Source organism: Agelaius tricolor, unplaced genomic scaffold, assembly GCF_023055355.1.
Source record: "Agelaius tricolor isolate 1412-34295 unplaced genomic scaffold, bAgeTri1.0.p SCAF_5, whole genome shotgun sequence".
NCBI classification, from domain to species: domain Eukaryota; kingdom Metazoa; phylum Chordata; class Aves; order Passeriformes; family Icteridae; genus Agelaius; species Agelaius tricolor.
Genome location: NW_027269265.1, coordinates 45,308,267 through 45,326,264, shown reverse-complemented (window position 1 = coordinate 45,326,264; position 17,998 = coordinate 45,308,267). Strand labels below are relative to the sequence as shown.

Below are 17,998 nucleotides of genomic sequence, written 5' to 3'. Positions count from 1 at the left end.
CTGGATTCCACCAAAGCTAAGAAGAAATACTGACATTCACAAGCCATGACTCACGCCTGCCTTGTCAGACACTACAAAAGTCCTGCTCACTGCCTGGCATGTCAGAAATGTCATCATGGCTGCCATCTGCCAGTTGGCTCTGACAGGAGATAAATTTCACCAAAACCATCCTTCCTCCTTATTTTCTTTATTGTTGCACCGTGATGGACAGTGAGGGTCAGAGTACTCCCTAAAAACCACAGAGGCATTGTGGCTGCTCCTCTAGCAGATAACAGGTCAGCCACTCACTCCAGACAAAACAGAAACCTCTCCCACACTAATTCCTACCTCCCACAGTAATTCCTACCCCAAACCACTCTTGGTCCCAGTTTTAACTGAATTTCATTAGTGAATGAGCCAATTAATCCATTGTTCATCCTCCAGCTATGCTGGTAAATCATATGCTTGCACTGAAAGAGCTGCCAAGGACTACTTTCAGTCTGTGTTGAGCTGATTGCACTGCTGTCTGAGATGCACCTTCCGAGCTGTACAGCACTCTTCTGGCTGGGACTGGACAGTCCAGCAAGATCAGCAAGATCCAAATGCAGCCCAGACTCTAAAACACACCTGTTATTCCACCATGCAATGCCAATAGTGCAAAATAGTAATCATCTGCTTGATCTTTCTCCTGTCCACTTCTTCCCTATAGGAGCAGAAGTGTTCTAGGGTGAGCTATCAGACATGTTTTCACCTTGTCCATCTGTACAGCACAGCAGATCTTTCTCCCACAGTATCTCCAAAGGGTGTTTCTTCCTTTAAACCTACCCTGCTTCTACAGTGCAGAGACATCTGGGAAACGTGCTGCAAATTTCAGCCCAACTCCACCGTGCCTTAAGAGCGTCCATCTTCCACATCTCAGCTACAAGGACAGGTTCCACCAAAGCACAGGCACTCACCCTTACAACTCTTCCCACTGCCTCAGCTCCCCGTGCTACTTTCTTTCTTATAAAAGTAAAGAAAACCTGGGTTGAACAAGTGAACTTTGCTCCTTTTGTATCCAGATCTGGCACCCACCACAGATAAGAAACAATGGCCAATGCCAAACATTTTATGTCACCGACTTCTGCCTCAGCTTTTCTTTATGAAGCCTCATTACCACCACCAGGAACAACCTGTGGGTCTGAGCAACATCCTCTCTTGCACCTCCCACACATCTCATTTCCACCTCTCTTAAGAGGCCATGCCACACCCCACATCCTCCACACTTCCTCTCTGGGATGCACTCACCTCAGCAGGAAGGAAAGGCAGCTCCATGGCAGCCTACAGGGATGCAGGCAATGCAACATCCATCAGAGCTGCACCGTGTGTATTTGCTTGGCTGCACCCTGCAGACAGTGCCTGTAGATCAGCACCTAAATGAATTTAAACAGCTGCCAAGGACCCTCCCTCAACTGCTGCAGAACAGAATTCTTGCTGTTCTTCCTCATCCCACTAAACCAGTATCCTGCCTTCAATAATGTCCACCACTACTGGCATCAAAAGCATGCATGAAATACACACACACAGAGATATATATATATATATATGTAACTCCATGAAAAGCCCAGCTGGCATGTCATGGCACAGTTCATGCTTGCATCCTTCTAAGGATCTGGACACACTTTCAGTCCCATGTTGAGCTTATTGCACTCTGGCCATACAGAGCTGCACAGCAGTTTTCCAGCTTGGACTGGAGTCACAACTGCCCGACCAGCACAAGAAACGCAGGCTAGAAACATGGACCAAGCTGGTCACACCCAAATGCCCAGACCCCAAAACATATCTCTTACTCAAACATGAAATTCCATGAGTGGAAAACAGTCATCACCCCCCTGCTCATTTTGCCAAGAGTTTTATTACTGCCAGCCGCCAGGACACAGGACTCAGTAGGACTCCCTGAATCCACTCCCCAGGATCCCAGGCTGTGAGATCACAACCAGAGGAGCCTGGCAGGCAGGACAGAAAGGAGCACTGAAGAGAGATGCCCATCAGCAGTGCTGCTACTATAGGGCAGATCCCTGCCAAGAGGGCCTGGCAGCCAACAGCTTCTGTGCTGTGGGGAGGGATGGAATGATGCACTCTCCACAGATCTGACAAAACACCTCATCTCCACTCCACACACCTGCCATTCCTCATTTCTCCCTCCACAACTTGGCTTCAGACACAGGGTAGCAGGGAAAAGCACATTTCTCAGAGACTGGGAAAATGGTCACCATCCTGGGGAAAAGTTCTATCAAAATGCACGTATAAAAAAGGATGGGAAAATGGGATGGTTTTACAGTGACACTCTTTATTTCATTTCAGCTCTGCAGGGGCAAAGAAAAGCCACATTCAGTGTCTGAAACGCAGGATGAGCACATGAGACAGAAGGAGACCTGGTCTGCACTCTAAGGATCTTGAAGGTTTTTAAACAACCAGGGAGACTGTTCCTCAAAGCCAGAGAAGCTGAGATGTTCTGTTCCTCAAAGCCAGAGAAGCTGAGATGAGCTGTCACTTCTAGGAGCATCCCTCCCTCAGGCTTTCCATGACCTCAGCTGTCAGTGCACACGCCCAGGGAGAGCTGGAGATAACCCAGTGTTGAGCTCAAGAGCAGAAAGTCGAGTTGAGGGGCAGAACATCCTCTCAGGAGGCTTAAGAAACAAGGCTGATGAGGCCACTGGGGAAAGTAATGGTAACCTGGGACATGAAAAAGCACAGCTACCCTTTTTGTTTTTCAGAGGCTGTCAATCTTTTTCTTTCTAAGCTTCTGCCTTAGAAGGCACAAGAAGAACAGAGGGACAGTATGATTGCTTTATAAATTATCAAATTACCTGGAAATGCCAGACAGGATAGTCTGCCACAAGCAGACTATCACACATGGTGATAAAAGATGTTACACAAACAAACACATGTAAACACACATTTTCCTTCCATCCATAACCAACAGTTCAATGCATTCCTGAGCTAAGAAGCCAAACTATGCAGAGGGAACAAGTGAATTTGCCTGTGGGATAACCTGCTCTCTAATCAACCCCCTCAGGGCTGTCTCAGGAGCAAGGAAGTTGTTGCCTTCTGTGCATGTGTGATGGAAACAGTTCAAGTCAGGATACAAGTTTTATCTGCTGGGAATGATAGGCCTGCTGGAAAGTTCCTAAGGGAAGAGAGCCCTTCACAGCCACTCCCACCAAGCATTTTTGCTTGACAGGGAATACCAGCAGCTTTCTTCCACCCCCTTATTGAAGAATGTATCACACCCAAAGAGAGAAACTTTCGGACGCAGCACTGCAAGTAGCAAATAAAACCCCTTTAACACACCTGCTTTGAGTTAGGAGAAATAAAACTGGTTAAACTCTCACAAAATGTACCACAAGAGGGATTAACCACCTCAGACTCCAGAGCAAAATGAAATGTCACACATTGGACATTATTTCAAGCACTCAGAAAAGGCATCTTGTCATTGATCCCTGAAGCCAGCATACAGCAGGGAGTGCCAGGACTTCTAGCAGGCAATTGGAGGAGTCTCCAATTCTCCTCCACTGCAGAAGCCACAGGACAATAAACACAAGCAACAGTTTGGAATGAAACACGCTTTTTGCAGAAATACAGCATATGACCAGAAGTAAATACAGGCTGGGAACTCAAAGACCTCATCAGCAAACTACATGGCAAGGATATGATCTGAGTGAATTAGATGGAGGAGCTCAAAGCTGCCACCTCCTCCAGCTCGCAGCTCCAGCTGCCAGCAAGGGCATCTGACACAGAAGTGCTGGCACCAGAGCAGCTGCAGCAAACCAGAGCCCACCTGTGCAAGCCAGCCCTGTGCCTTTGACAGGGACCTGTCACCAGATGCATAAAGAATAAGTGATGCTACCCCAGCTTCCAACAATCCACAGACTGGGAACTGCCTGTCCTAGGCACACAAAATGCTTCAGAGAATATCAATCCACTGAAACTTCTGCACTGACTTTTCTAGTTACCATGAGTTCAGCAACAGCTCACTCTGCTCCCTCCACCACAGACAGTCCTTTGGCAGGAGGACTGGGACAGATCTTTGTCTTACTGGTGGCACGCTAAGGGACTCTTCGACTCTTCAGCCTCCACAATACCAGCTGGTAACACCATCCATCACACCCAAAGCTTCCCTAAGAACCTTGGCATTGGACATGCATGTCTCAAAGGAGACATCTTTTCTCACAGGAGACATCTTTCAAAACTGTTGGCTGATGCTATTTCAATCAACCCTTCTTCTAGAGGGCACCACTCAGAGGAAGCCAAGGAAGCACTGTAGGAGGACAGAGGAAGTGACACAGGGCAGAATTTAAGGGACGTTATAGAGAAATAATGACATGTCACGGCTAAAACTCAACAGGATACTGCAACAAGTCGATTACAAAAGCCCTCAGGAAAAGTCAGACTTTAAAAATAAAAAAATTGCCGCACTTTATGTTCTTCATGAGAGGACAGGAAGAAGAAGCTATTAGTAAAGATTTCTTATGGCAAGCAACACCACGGTGCAGAAATAACCCATTGCCATCAGCTCCCCATCTGATGTAGCTTCCAGAAAAAGAAGGGAACAGAAAATCGCCGGGACTGTGCGGTAAACAAGCGCTCGTTCTCCCCCTCCTCCGCCTACAAGGGTCCTGCAAGCCCAGCATAAAGGCCAACTCTTTATTTGTACAACAGGGAAATTTAACTGAACAAAAGGCGGAGGAGGGTAATAATCGTTTTACAAGACTTATGGCAACATTCAGAACACCTTTACTAATTCCGCGGGCTGTGCAAAGTTTATGACATCACCCGCAACAGGTTAAAACACTTTTCTAAGGAAAAAAACCCCAAACCAACAAAGCATCCAAGGGCCAAGCCCCTGCAATGCCACAGGGCGCTGGAGGGGAAGCATAGCGGTGCTGCGGTAGAGCCGGGGTCGGGTGGCCGCGGCCAGGTCCCCACGGGCGCGGGGTGCCGGCAGGGACGGACGGACGGACGGACGGAGCGCCGGGCCGCGCTGCCGCACACGGGGCCCGGGGGCCGCGCCGTGCCCGGCTCTCCCGTGCTGCCGCCCCAGCCCCTTCCCCGGCCCCGCTCCCCCGGGCCGCCGCGCCCCCCGCCTCCCCGTCCCACCGGTGCCGCCATTTCGGGCGCTCCGCCTCACCCTGGGCCGCCGTTCCGCGCCGCCACACGCCCCGACCTGCCGCGCTGCGCGGAGGGAGCAGGCGGGGAGGGACGGGAGAAACCCTCAGGAGGGCGGGAGGGGGGCGCGGCCGGCCCGGCCCACCCCAGCCCGGGCCGCCCCCCCGCCGGCCGGCCGCGCTCGGCCCGCTCGGCCCGGCCCTCCGGCTGGGGCCGTCCGCAAGCGCGGCTCTCGGCTGCTGCGGCTCACGTTGCCGTTTCCATTGCCGCAGGCAACACGTTACAGCGAACTCCAGATGGGTTTGGGTTTTTTTTAAGGTGTCAGACCTGCTCGTTAAAAGTGTTCTCCATGAAACACCCTGTAAATCAGGATCAAGCCCTGACTGGCACATTGCCTCATCCTCCCATTACCTCACTTGAGCCACAGCCCGCATACTTCAGTGCTAAGCAGCAGCCCTGTGCGAGGGATGCTCCCGCGAAAACACCCGCACCCTCTCCACGGCTGAGTGGCCTCGCATGGCTTTTCGGGAGTGGGAAGAAGAGAGGAGAGCTGGCAGGGAATGGAGAGGCCAGTTTACAACCTCCTGGGTGATTGCCTAAACTTTTGCATGTGCCCACCTCAGAAATCACTTCATGCTTCCCAAGGAGGAAGCTCACTTCAGCTCAGAGCTGCCGGAGAACCAAGTGATCAAACAAAGCCTTGGGGGATCAGCTTGCTTGCACACTGACAGATTTGTTTCAGGGAATATGTAGCAGAACCTGGAAGCCACAAGAGACACCTGCCCCTGCCCGGGTTCTGCCCCTCCTTGGTGGAGCCCTGCGTAGCCACCACACTGGGCCACTGCCTTCTTGCAATGTCCAGGGATTTCATGCCCACATAACCTCCCCACCCAGCAGGTTTGGGTCAGCAGATGAGCATGGCCAGGCACAAGTACTTCTTTGTGCTTGGGAGAGCTGCAGGTACAGTGAGATACACCACAGGACCCCCACCTCCGCATCCTCAGTTTATTGCTGGAGTAATAGTTTTGGGTTTTTTTACTGCAGATACTTGTTTACCTTGAAAAGACTAATTTTACCTGGTCAGGTCTCCTGTGGACTAGTATTTTCAATGTTTGCAGCATCATATATATATATATATATGTATATAAACATGCCCTGCAGGCTGGAGAGGCTGGAGCTGGGTTGTTGTAGCCATGCCAACCAAAATTTCCGTGTGACTCATCAATAGCCAGAGAAGTAATGAGCACCTCCTAACAAAACTCTGAACTGCAGGGCCTTGCCTGGGTCTATTGGCACTGAACGGGAGATTGCCAAACAGAGCATTTGAAGGTGCATAACGGGCTGTGAGATACATTTATAATTGGAGATGAAGTACTTGGTCAATATAATATATGTTACATACAGGTAAAGATATTATGAAAAAAAGGCATTATGAAATCAGGCCTTGCTCTGCTGATTTACCAGCTGGCCTGTTACTTCTTCTGAGTACAGCTAGCTAAGTTCCCAGGTGAAGAAATCTTGAGAATTTGCATAACAACTTATTCTTAGAGAGGAAAATAAGTTGCATCTGTAATAAACAAGAAATCTGTCCCATAGGAATCAGTGAACAAAATATGTAAACTAATCAAATATAGAGAGATTTGACAGATGCACAGCCTTGTTATTTACCAGCCAATAAACTGTCAGTGTATTGTTAGCCAATTAGGTCTAAGTGCCTTCTGGTATTTCCTACAGATATAAGCTTTGTGAATAAAGAACTGACTTTTCTGCATGAAGAAACTGAGTCCCATCTACTTATAAATGTAACAAATATAGGTTTATAGTCTAAGCAATCAACAAGTAAAAAGATCATTAAATTACACAAACAGAAGAAGGTGATAGGTGAAAATAATAATGTGTGGGTGACTGCATGATCCTTATAACAGGAACTCATTAATTGTATGTAAATGGAAAAGGTCCCTTGGACCTGGAATAAAGAAGGTGCTAGAAAACAACATCTCAAACATTTGCAATTTCTGCATTTGTCCTGTGGAAAAGCTTCAAATTTAACACTGGGGCTTAATGCTCTCTTTTCAGCCCTGTTTTGGCTTTTCAAAGAGATGCTGTCAGCCTAATCCTCTTATGCTTACCCTTAGCATATTGACATGAAACAGACAAGCGAAAGCAAAGCACAGTGAGGTCCCTTTGCCGGCCTGCAGGGATTTGTGGGGCCATGGCTACTTATCAGAGCAGCTGGCATTTTTGCTTTTGCCCCTACACCTGATTGTGTACACAGGTGCACTGTTGCATGTGCCAGGATAAGGCTGTAAGAAGAGTACTTTCTTGTGATATGATTCCAAAATACCTTACAGATTATGCGTAAAAAGTCACTTGTTCACTAAGAGGCTGGAGCCAATATGGTGAATGTATAAGCCCCCAGGCAGTCTTATTTTGCATCCTCCCTCATCTCATGCCCCCTCAGGATATCTCATTATTTGCATTTATGCTACAGTTTCCAGCAGTCACTTACAAAGGGTGGCTGCTCCCAGAGCTTCCATTTAGAGGCAGGAGATATTCTGATAAAAAAGGGGATGTAGTAAAATGGAGAACTTTTTGGAAATTTTGGTCTCATTTAGATCTGATAACAGACAGGTTTAAAAACTAGCAAGATACCCCTGGGTCTTCCAAGAGGACACTTAATGATTGTGCTGAGAGACAACAAAAGACTTTCCAGTAATAAACCCCAACCCTGCTGCTTACTGTTGTCCAAGCTCAGCCTACTCAAATTCTGTGCCACTTTGTCATCCTTGAAACAAAAATCCACCCTTTCCTGCTTTCAAAAAATATATGTTACAAGGAACTACTTGTGCTATCAGTTTATAGCAGGGGAAATGAGTAATAATTTGTTTGGTCAAAACTGCAGAGTGATTAGTTCTGTAATGCATGGACATCCAGCTGGAGCCATGCCAGGGCACAAGGATTGAAAGCAACCAAATTCTTAACTCTGGTGAAAAGGATGCATGGGACATTAATAAAATAAAGGTTCAGTTCTATGGATACAGGTAACAAGGTGAGAACCCATCCCTGTCTGAAAGCACTATACCCCCAGACACTGGGGAAGTATCTTTCCTTTTTCTCCTCCGTGCTCTGCTTTCCCTAATCAGCTGGACAGGCTCTGGCTGCTTAAAGGAGGTAAAAAAAGACTGGAGACTAATTTCTCCTGAGCTGCCCCCAAGACATGGGTTCCTGATTAACTCTCTCCCTGCTTGTAAGACCCCCTCTGTACCACTATGGGGGACAGGCCACTTCCTGAGCAGTGAGAGGGGAAGGTCACACTAGGATCAGTGATTGAAGATGGGAGGCTGATCTCCTGCAGCACCCATAAAAAATCTCTCAACACAACCACTTGTAAGACAGCATTTCTTTATTGCCTGTACTGTTTGCACACTAAGAAAGCATACTTAAGGTTGTACATTGAAAGAACCTGCTGGTTCTTGCCATTGCAGTATGACAGCACTGATAAAGGTAATACACAGAACTGGCCCATATTTGTGTTTCACACCTTTGTCTGGGGTGTGCTGTGTACATAGCGTGGGAGGCACAGGTTCAGAACACCTTAGTGTGGATTCCCCTTCCCAAAAATTGCTTCTTGCAAACACAAACAGTCCCCCTAGCAGCACTGTAGGTCTTACTCCACGCTCCACACCAGCTACCCTGGTTCCTTCAGGGCCTCTTGTAGCTTTCTGATTCCCAGCCTCTGCAAGGCGTTAGTGCAGTTAAACAGTGTGAGCCACAGCCAGCCAACAGTAAGGACTGAGCAGGATCTCACTACTTTTAGCTCTTCCTTTTACTCAGAAATCCTGCTCTTCCAGAGAAAAAATTCCTGTTTCCTATCAGAAGGGCACTAGGAGGTGCCATGGAAATTCTTTGTAATGCTGATGTCTGTAGGTGACTCAGAGCACTTTTCCTGCCTGGGATATTCCCAGCAAAATTTGTGCAATAAACAGACATTGAGAGTAACTGCCTCATCCCAAGAGAGGAAAGACCATGGACAAGTACAGGCCCTCCCTATGCCACAAGGTTTGGGGGCTGCGTCACAGCTGCAGTATCACATCTTGTGCCTAAAATGTCAGAGTCACATACAGAAACAGCCTTGAAGACAAAAGGGGAAAGGGCACTAAAAAAAAACCTCACTTAATCCCAAGGCTTTGAGAGCTGCTGAGCTGCAAACCAGAAAGCATCACACCCCAGAAGCTCCATGGCCAGGCACCACAGCAGCTTTGGCGACAGGAGCACTTCTGGGGACAGTTTCTACCTCTGCCCTGCTTTGCCCCGCCCCTTAGTGACAAAAAGGCCTCTTCCCAATGGGAACAGATTCAGTCTGGCTCTTTCTCAGGCCCTTCACCAGGGAAGTGAGGCTGTTGCTCGAGGTCCCTGCAAGAGAAAAGGTACATTTCACACAGGCAGCTGCCTTGTGCTTCCATCCAGGCACATTTGAATGCACTCTGGTGGGATCTTTCAGGACTGCGGGTAAGGCAGTTCCAAATTGCTGGAGATTCTTCAGGAAAGGATGAGAGAATGGGAGGAAACAGCAGCATTCAGCCTTAAAACAGGCTATATATGGCTCCCCTGGTTTGTACAGACAGCTCCTGCAATGGGCTATGAATCAGCAGCACACGCCGGCGCCTGCGGATCCCAGGGCAGCAGCTCTGTGTTCTGTAAACATAGGACAGGACAGTGAAAAGGTCCATAAGGGTGACAAAGCAATGAAAGCCATTGGGATGACTCATCCTATCAGATCACATATGGAATCTGTTAACTACCATATTGACAAGTCCAGTCAAATGCTGCAGTAAATCCAGGGCCCACTCCAGATCTTGCAGGAAGTGGTGGAAGTGTTCTCACTCACCACAGCGGGCTCTCAGCTGAGCACTGCCGCTGCAGAGCCAAGAGGAGATGCTTCCCTCTGAGACAGATGGATCACGTCTTAGAGCTAGCCCAAACTTAAAATAATATCTTTCTCTCTTACATGGAAATTCTATTTAATACAGACCCACTGTGTCCTCTGCTCTCTGCTGCTAGGCCACTTCTTTGCCAGAAAGAACTGGAACAAGACTTCATCCCTTTACAGGGAACCAACCTCTCCAGACAGAGGGCCCAGTCTGTGCTGCTAGCTAAGACCAGCCAAATTCCCCCAAAGAAGCAGAGGCCTCTAGAGACCAGGGCTGCATGCAGACTTGGGAAGTAGAACAGTGCAGATAATATGCACATTTTGGCCTGAGTTATGCCTCAAAATTCACAGACTGGGAAAAGCTGCACCTTCCCCAAGCCTCTAGAGAGCTGATACCATCAAATTCAGCTTGTTTGAAAGGAACCCCCAGCTTCACGATACCGCATTGGCACGTGTCTCTTGCTGACACATTGGTGTGCTTTATGTGCAGCACCCTTTCCTCCTGCTGATATCCTCCAGCTGCAGGGCATTCTCCCTCTGCCTGTCTTCTTGTGTTGTCAGCAACCTGGAAAGAACAGCACCAATCAAGAACACAACCTGGTTACTGAGCTCTTCCTGCCAAGGCAGTTTCCTCTGCCCTTTGCTCTCCACCAGCCATTTAGGATTTACATTTAGGATTGCAAGAATTGACAGGCCAAAAGACTGGACTTCTCTGGAAGTTGGGCTAGATAAATCACAGACAAAGAATGAGCATGGATTTCTAGGGAACAGGGAGAGAAACTGGACACATACAAGAGGGGGTGCCATGGTTTAGTAATCTGAGCACCAGTGTGAGTGGCCTGTGCCTTATTCCCAAGATCCCCTGTTGATGTCAGAATCCTGGGTTGTTTGCTCCACCTGTCTGGACCATCTTGGGCAGCACCATGGTAATAAAGCATGCTGAAGGCACGTGCTATGGGAGATATGATTCACCTAGCTGATAAGTAAATCCACCCAGTTAATGAACAGCTAAGTCCTGCTGTGGTTTTAACACATGGTGAGGAGCAAGGGAAGAGATAAAAGAAAACGAAAGGATGGTTTTCTTGCAAGATTCGAAATACTTTTTTTCCAAAAACTACCTTTTTAAACTAAAAATTTTAGAACAAATTTCTTTCAGCTGAACAGTATCTTACCTCCTTTTAAAATGATTGCCACTGAAGTAGCTCAGTCTGTATCGTGCTTATTAAGATAGGGGAGAAAGAACCCTTAGAGCTGCTCGAAGACTTCAAATTGAAAACATCAGCTTAAAATCTGGGACAGTATGCAAGGTTTTTGTGATGAAATATTCAAATTGAACTCCTAATCTTGCAGAGCCAGTTCTAGAAAGTGAAGCTTTGTGTGCAAAGTCCAGTCTACACTTGGTGCTCTCCAGACACAAAAGATAAGGACCTGGAATCAGGTCTCTTTTGGGATGTGACAGAAAGTCAGTCTCTCACACCCCCCCTTCTCCTTGCCCATTCCCCAGGGGAGCCCACACCGGTCACCTCCAGCTGGGCAAGTGTCCCAGGGTAACAGCTCATGTTCACTGACCTGGCCATGTGCAGCATGGGCTCCATAATGTTGTAGCCAGTCATGGCACTGCACTCGTAGAACACAGCCTTGTACTCCTGCCAGAGAGCACAGCAAGCACCCATGGTGACTGCCAGCTCTCTCCAATCACCATTCACCCACAGCCTTGGGAGCTGGCCCACCCTCATCCCCAGGAACCCTGCCAAGAGCCATTGGAGCCAGGAGGGTGGCTGCTATCCTGCTGCTGCACACCCTGCTCACCCACCCAGGAGGAGGAAATGCTTTTTCAGCATTGGAGGTCAAGCTAGAGTGTCCAAAAGGGAGCACTGGGGGAGTTGACTGGAAAGAGAAAACATCTGTCCAGGGTACTTTGATTCCCTTACCTTTTTTTGCGAGTCCAGAAGGCAGGAACACCTTTGAAACCCTGTCTCCCCCAACCCAGGGGCCAAGGTGACAGCAGGCAGGCAGACAAGGGAGTGAGGAAAGAGGCAGGATGATGTTGCATTAGGAGCCCTCAAATGGGAAATCAGCCATGCATGTTCCCCTCAGAAAGACTGTAATCAAGCCCCAAGAGTGAGCCTGCTCGAGGGCCACTGTCTGCCACATACAGGCCACCACCTCATCCTCCCTTGGACCAGAGGGACCTGTCCACATTGGAGAGACAGGGGTGGGAGGTAGAGGGAAGGTACCATACTGGAAAAGGGCTCCAAGAAGGGCCTTTTACCAGCCAGTCTGTCCTGCTCACAGCTGGAGGGTGGCTGCAGAGCAAGTCAAACAGCAGAGCACTGAGTCACACCTTCGCCAGCCTTTCCCCCTCCACCTTGGGCACTTTCCGGGTCTCTCTCTGCACAGCATCCAATTTATTTCCAAGCAGAAACACCACAGCTCCGTCCTCTATACCTTCCTGCAAAAGAAATAAAGACCCCTAAAGACCCAGCCCCTCAGAGCAGATCCTTCCAGCTCAAGCAAACAAGACCTTCAGTGGCAGCAGGAGCAGGCCCATTAAAGGGTAATTCCTTCAATAGCCCCAGGGATTTGTGAAGGGAAGCTTGAACTAGGGTAACATTCCAAATGTTTGGTATGAGCTGGGACAGTGACAGAGGAGAGACAGGACATAAGTGCCTCTCAGGAAAACAAGAAGCCTAAAGAAAAGCAGCTTGCCCCATAGGCATTTTGGAATTTGTGATCGGGCAGGTCTTGTAAATAAGCTCAGTATTTTTCATATGGGCAGTTCAGTGTCTGATGTGCTGTCCTAAACTCAGTGATCCCTTGCTGAGAATCCACTGGCCAAACAAATTAAGCAACCTTCACCCCTTGTAAGCTGTCTCTGTAGGGACTGTTATTCCTAGGCAATTCCTGGAGCCCCTTACCTCTGGTCAAACTCTATAATTCCACTGGCTCACTAGAGCACGGTCAGAGTAAGAACAGGGCTCAAAGTTATTTCCACATTCAAGTGCCCTGGATGGTATACAAAACCTGAACAACTTCAAAACAAAATAAATACACAGATGGGGAGAGGAAAAGAAGACAGAGATTAAAATATACAGATTTCATGTGGTTTGATTTTCTGTGCACTCAGTTTAAACTTCCTCCTGAAAGGAACCTGATTTTCAGAGGCTGGTTAGTTTTGAAGATCCTAACATTTGATCATTTAGAGTTCAAAGACATAAGTGGTTGTTTGTTTGTTTCCCCAACAGGCTCGTGGAAATTAACAGTGCTAAAATCCTCCAACCTATACTTACTCATTCCACTGAGATCTGGGTTTTTTGAGACTCAGCACAATCAAAACAAAACCGCCCTTGAAAATTTCACTTCACCTCTTGATCATCTACACATAACTAATTTAAATTTTAAAGAGAGGTATTTTTGTGTCCCCAAGAAGATATAAGCCACAGATAAATGCTTTTAGTGAGTGTTTGGAAATAAAAGACAGGGGGAAACCCAACAGTATTAATAGATTGTTACCAAATTTTAAATTAAAAAAGGAAACAAAAAGAACCACTTCCCTTTCCTGTGCATAGGCCAGACACCACAAGATCTCCCTCCCTGAGCACAGGTGGGATGTGACCCTGTTTAGAAGATGTAGCCAGTGAACATGGGCTGCTTACAAACCCACACTACTGTTTTGGGAGGTCTCACCATGTTCAGCCACAGAAATAGCCCTCCCTGATTTAATGGGCTACCACTGGCTTTGTTACCTTCCACACAAAGCCTCTGGTTCCAAACTGACCAGCACAGGCATCTGCTTTGATAATTCAGCTTCACAAGGTCAACGGGACTTCCTGGGGCACTGAAAAATGTCCCTTCCAGGCAGAGTGTTGGAGCAAGGGAGCAGCAGTAGCAGCCCTGGAGGCCAGGTCCCGCTCTCACCTGGACGCTGCTCATCCAGTTGCGCACGGCCATGAAGGAGCACTCGGCCGTGATGTCGTACATCACCAGGATCCCGTCTGCCTTCCGGAAGTACTGCTTGGTGACGCTCCGAAACCTGAGCCCACACAAACCAGAGGCACCCTCAGAACCATGGCTGGGCCGCGGCAAGTAACCGAGTGGGACTGTCTGTCTGTCTGTCTGTCTGTCAGCGCGGGCTCTCTGCAGGGCCTGGCAGCACCTGTGTGTGATGTGTCCCTCAGGGCTCGTGTCTACACACAGGTGACAGATCCCTGCCCCTTTGAGACAGGCCAGGCAGCTGTGGGTAGGCAGGAATCCTGCCAAATGCATGGTGCTGAGAAAGCAAGAAGGAAGACCTTTGCAGGTCAGAAAGAAATAAGCAGAAGAATCTATTTGGGTGGGACAGGAAAAAGTAATTTCCTATTAAAAGGGAAACTGATGGAGAAAACATGATCTTTCTCTATAGTCTGGAAGAATCTGCAGACTAAGATGTACCACAGTACAAACTAGGCATGCGTAATGCCTGCCCCAGGGCTGCCAAAACAGCAATTAAGAACTCAGCATCAGTACAGTCTGTTTCCACTATTGAATCTATAAACCAATGGCATTACACAAAAAAAAAAAAAAATCAGGAGCTAGACACAAATTCCTGGAAAAAATTCTGCCAGACATCTACTTTTTGTTGTCTGTACCATTTAAAACCACAGGCTGATATTTTGTGACTAAATTCCAACCAAAGCAAACCAACAAACCAAAAAAAAAAAAAAACCAAAAAACCCAAAACCAAAAAAAACCCCAAAAACCAAACAACAAACCCCAACTTCCCAACCTTGGAATCTGTAAGCACTTTGTGACAGAGCCATGATATAACCACAATGATTGCAAACTGATGGAATTAACAATGTAATTTGGGAAATAATAAATGTAACAAAAGTCCTGAGATCTCACTAGAGAGCTGTGTATTTCAGCCCTGCACAGGACAACAGACTCTACTCTTACCAGCCAAGAAAACCTGCAGCTGTTACCCTCCTGTACTCTTCAGATAATTGCCTGAAGCCTGTCCTTTCTTACTCCAATATTCTGGCACCTACCCAACTGAGAAACCTCAGAATGTATCTTTGGCAATCAAGATGCACCTCTGGAACTGCCAGCTAGGCAAGATGCTCCAGAAGAACCATCAAAGGTAGCATGCATAAGTCTCAGGGAAGTCACCAAGGAGTTCTCCTTGCATGCTCCAAGGGGTTCTTCCACCTCTTCCTTAGATATTTACAGTTGAAAACCTCTATTTAGAAGTAATATTCTTACGGAAGAAGAAAAACCTTTTTCTTCATCCCAGGTCTCCTATTTGGTATAGGCACTGAGCCAAGCTCTCTATTGTGGGTACTCATCTAAGACCTGCTAGTGCTGCAGGGGCATGTGGTAGAGGTCCTTCTGCAGAGACAATATCTTGAATTTGGCCTCTGCTGAAATCTGGCCTCAATAAAATGTCACATTTTATGTCATAGCAACTTCCCTTACTGCTCAGTTTCAGCATCAAAATAACCACAGGAGTCCCCTCAGAAATAATTATTTCTTCAGCATGAAGCCTAATTTTGGAAGAGAGAGTTGCTTTTCAAAAGATACTCCTACTTAGTACATTCCCACCAGCTCTGCATGGTCTAGCTGCCTGAGACAGACAGCATCATTGGCACAATTTAGGATTAGAATATTCCCACGACCTTGGCTGCCCCCTGAAGGCCTGCCCCCATAATATATTTAGCTCAAAACACCCAGTGCTTATTTTTGTCAGGCCCTTGAGGTTCATGGTCCTCTTGAAATAGCTTCTCATCTTAAGCTTCGAATTATATCCTACATAAAATGTAATTTACATGGAGCCAGTGAAGGGCCTTGATCTCTAGTAGCAGATAAAGGGTCAAACGTGTCCTCTCCTACTCTTGTCCTCACTAACACTGCTGGTAACATCTAGAGATATCCCAGGCTTTTAAAACTAGAGGGCTTCAAATGGGGAGCAAGTGTTCACTGTCACAGAATGCTGCACAACCCCTCTACCAAGGATTATCACTTCCACAAGTCTATCAGCAGAAGGGACAGCAAAAGGGGCCAATAACCTCACTGACAGAGTCCAGCAGGGTAGTTCAAATCACCTTCCCCACAGGTCATGCATTTTCAGCCAGTTTTGACAGCCAAATCAGATCTGAAAAGATTCACAGTCCTTTCCACCCTTTGAACCTCATGACATACATCTATGGACAGACTGCTTGGAGCCACAAGCATGCAGTCAGACACATGGAAAACCACTTTTCTGCAACCCTCAGAGTGATCTCCCCAGGCCCTGCTTCACAGTCACAGCTTCTAGAAGTCTCTGGAACAGACCTTTGCTGCAGGTTCAGCACTGGAATAGCTGTCATGACCTGTCTGGTCCTTCAGAGGCTGATAGTTTTCCCAGGAACAGAAACCAGCTGCATGCACTCTTTCCCTTTCCTCCACTGAGCCTGGCAGAAAACACTTACCTCTCTTGTCCAGCTGTATCCCACAGCTGTAAGGCAATCTGGGTGTTATCCACCATTAGACTCTTCACCTGGTAATCAATACCTGTCAGGAAGGTGACAATGATTATGAGGTAGCACAGGCCAGACAAATTCCATTTAGTTCAGGGAAATTGTGAGATTGATTCAATACTGGGAAAGGGACTATCTTTACCCTGTAGCTGGGCTACAATACAGGCAAAAGAGCATTTTCCCAGGCTGCCTTTCCCACCCTCCTTACTCAGATGAAGCAGACACCCTATTACTTACCAATGGTTGCATTGAGCTCAGCCAAGAACCTGTCATAGCAGAAGCGGTGGATGAAGGAACTCTTCCCAACACCAGAATTCCCCACAAACACCACTTTAAACATGCGATCTGGGGAACAGCTGGCTGCTTCCAGTGCTTGGAGCTACAATGGAAAAAAGCATGAGGTGTTGAAGAGCCCAGCTGCAGGCAGTACTTTGATTTAGGGATTGGACCCCTGCACTGTAAATCTGGAGTTTGATGGGAAGAGAGTCAGACACTAACCCTAGCAGGTATTTGAGGAATATCCCAGGTAACTGCACTCACCCTGGTTTCAGTGCCAACAGGCTGGGCTCGAGGAGGCAGTGGAGCAGCATCTAGGCCATCTGCATTTTTTCTGCAGTCAGAGTCACCCTTCAAAGTCATCTTAAACCACTCAGGATCTGCTGCCAAGGGCCATCTCTCCTCATCTCTGCTGTTCTCTCCAAAGTTTGTGCTGCCTCCTTCTCCTGTCTTCATCCATACCCCATTGCCTGGGAAGTATTTACAGTTCTTTCTGTTGGGTTCTTCCACTGCCACGTCCACTGGGAGGGTGAAGGGAAGGTCCGCAGAGGCCAGTTGTCTGTATTGAAGTCCACAGGCAGCACAGATAGGGTGGGAGGGGGGGAGGACACAGGGAAAGAAGGAGGTTGCAAATTCCCAACCAACCAGCCAATGCAATCCAATTAGAGTACATGAAGCTCTCAAAGGAACTCTTTATATTCACTCCCCACACTCCCTGTGACCAAAGCATCAGTGGCTCCCCTGGGAAGGGAAAGAGAGACAGAGCTCACCAGAGCTGTGCTGTACTCTCATGTGCTGACAAACATTTAATTAATTTTAATAAAAAATGCCACTTTGGATTTTTCAAGAATTCTTTGCCTACTGCTTCCCCCAGCAGTGAAAAAATGAGGCAAAACAAAAATGATACAAAATGAAAGCCCCTTAAAAAAAAAAAAAAAAAAAAAAAAAAAAAAAAAGAAGCAATAATTACCCCTGTATTTTTGTTACTAAATACCATATGAAAAGAAGTAACAGACAACAGACTGTGCCCACACAAGAGCAGGCTGATGCACTGGGGGTAGAGCTGATGTAGTAGTTGCAGGAACAACCTTCAAAAGAACACCTAAAATAGCCAATTTAAAATACTAGAATCACTGCTGAGGAGCAAGGCAGCATCACTGGTTTTCTATGG

At 47.4% G+C, this 17,998-nt stretch overlaps 2 protein-coding genes across 9 annotated transcripts in view; both read right to left on the bottom strand.

Annotated features, from left to right (window-relative positions):
* Nucleotides 1-5,557, bottom strand: part of CD151 (CD151 molecule (Raph blood group)) — a 32,123-nt gene extending 26,566 nt beyond the window's left edge. For 2 of the 5 annotated variants that reach the window (XM_071427687.1, XM_071427688.1), the window contains exon 1: nucleotides 5,150-5,344. The gene's annotated coding sequence lies outside the window, so the exon portion shown is untranslated. Of the gene's footprint in view, nucleotides 1-5,149; nucleotides 5,345-5,538 lie in introns of those variants that run through there. The other 3 variants (XM_071427686.1, XM_071427685.1, XM_071427690.1) reach the window with 3 other exon arrangements.
* A 2,955-nt stretch (nucleotides 5,558-8,512) lies between these two features.
* The window catches only part of CRACR2B (calcium release activated channel regulator 2B), a 46,630-nt gene continuing 37,144 nt past the window's right edge, over nucleotides 8,513-17,998 (bottom strand). For 3 of the 4 annotated variants that reach the window (XM_071427682.1, XM_071427683.1, XM_071427684.1), the window contains 7 exons: nucleotides 17,092-17,386; nucleotides 16,789-16,930; nucleotides 16,504-16,585; nucleotides 13,976-14,090; nucleotides 12,402-12,509; nucleotides 11,627-11,703; nucleotides 8,513-10,622 (listed from right to left, as the gene is read on the bottom strand). In XM_071427682.1, the coding sequence (XP_071283783.1) occupies nucleotides 10,538-10,622; nucleotides 11,627-11,703; nucleotides 12,402-12,509; nucleotides 13,976-14,090; nucleotides 16,504-16,585; nucleotides 16,789-16,930; nucleotides 17,092-17,386 (904 nt within the window). In that variant the 3' untranslated portion in view covers nucleotides 8,513-10,537. Of the gene's footprint in view, nucleotides 10,623-11,626; nucleotides 11,704-12,401; nucleotides 12,510-13,975; nucleotides 14,091-16,503; nucleotides 16,586-16,788; nucleotides 16,931-17,091; nucleotides 17,387-17,998 lie in introns of those variants that run through there. The other variant, XR_011679293.1, reaches the window with a different exon arrangement.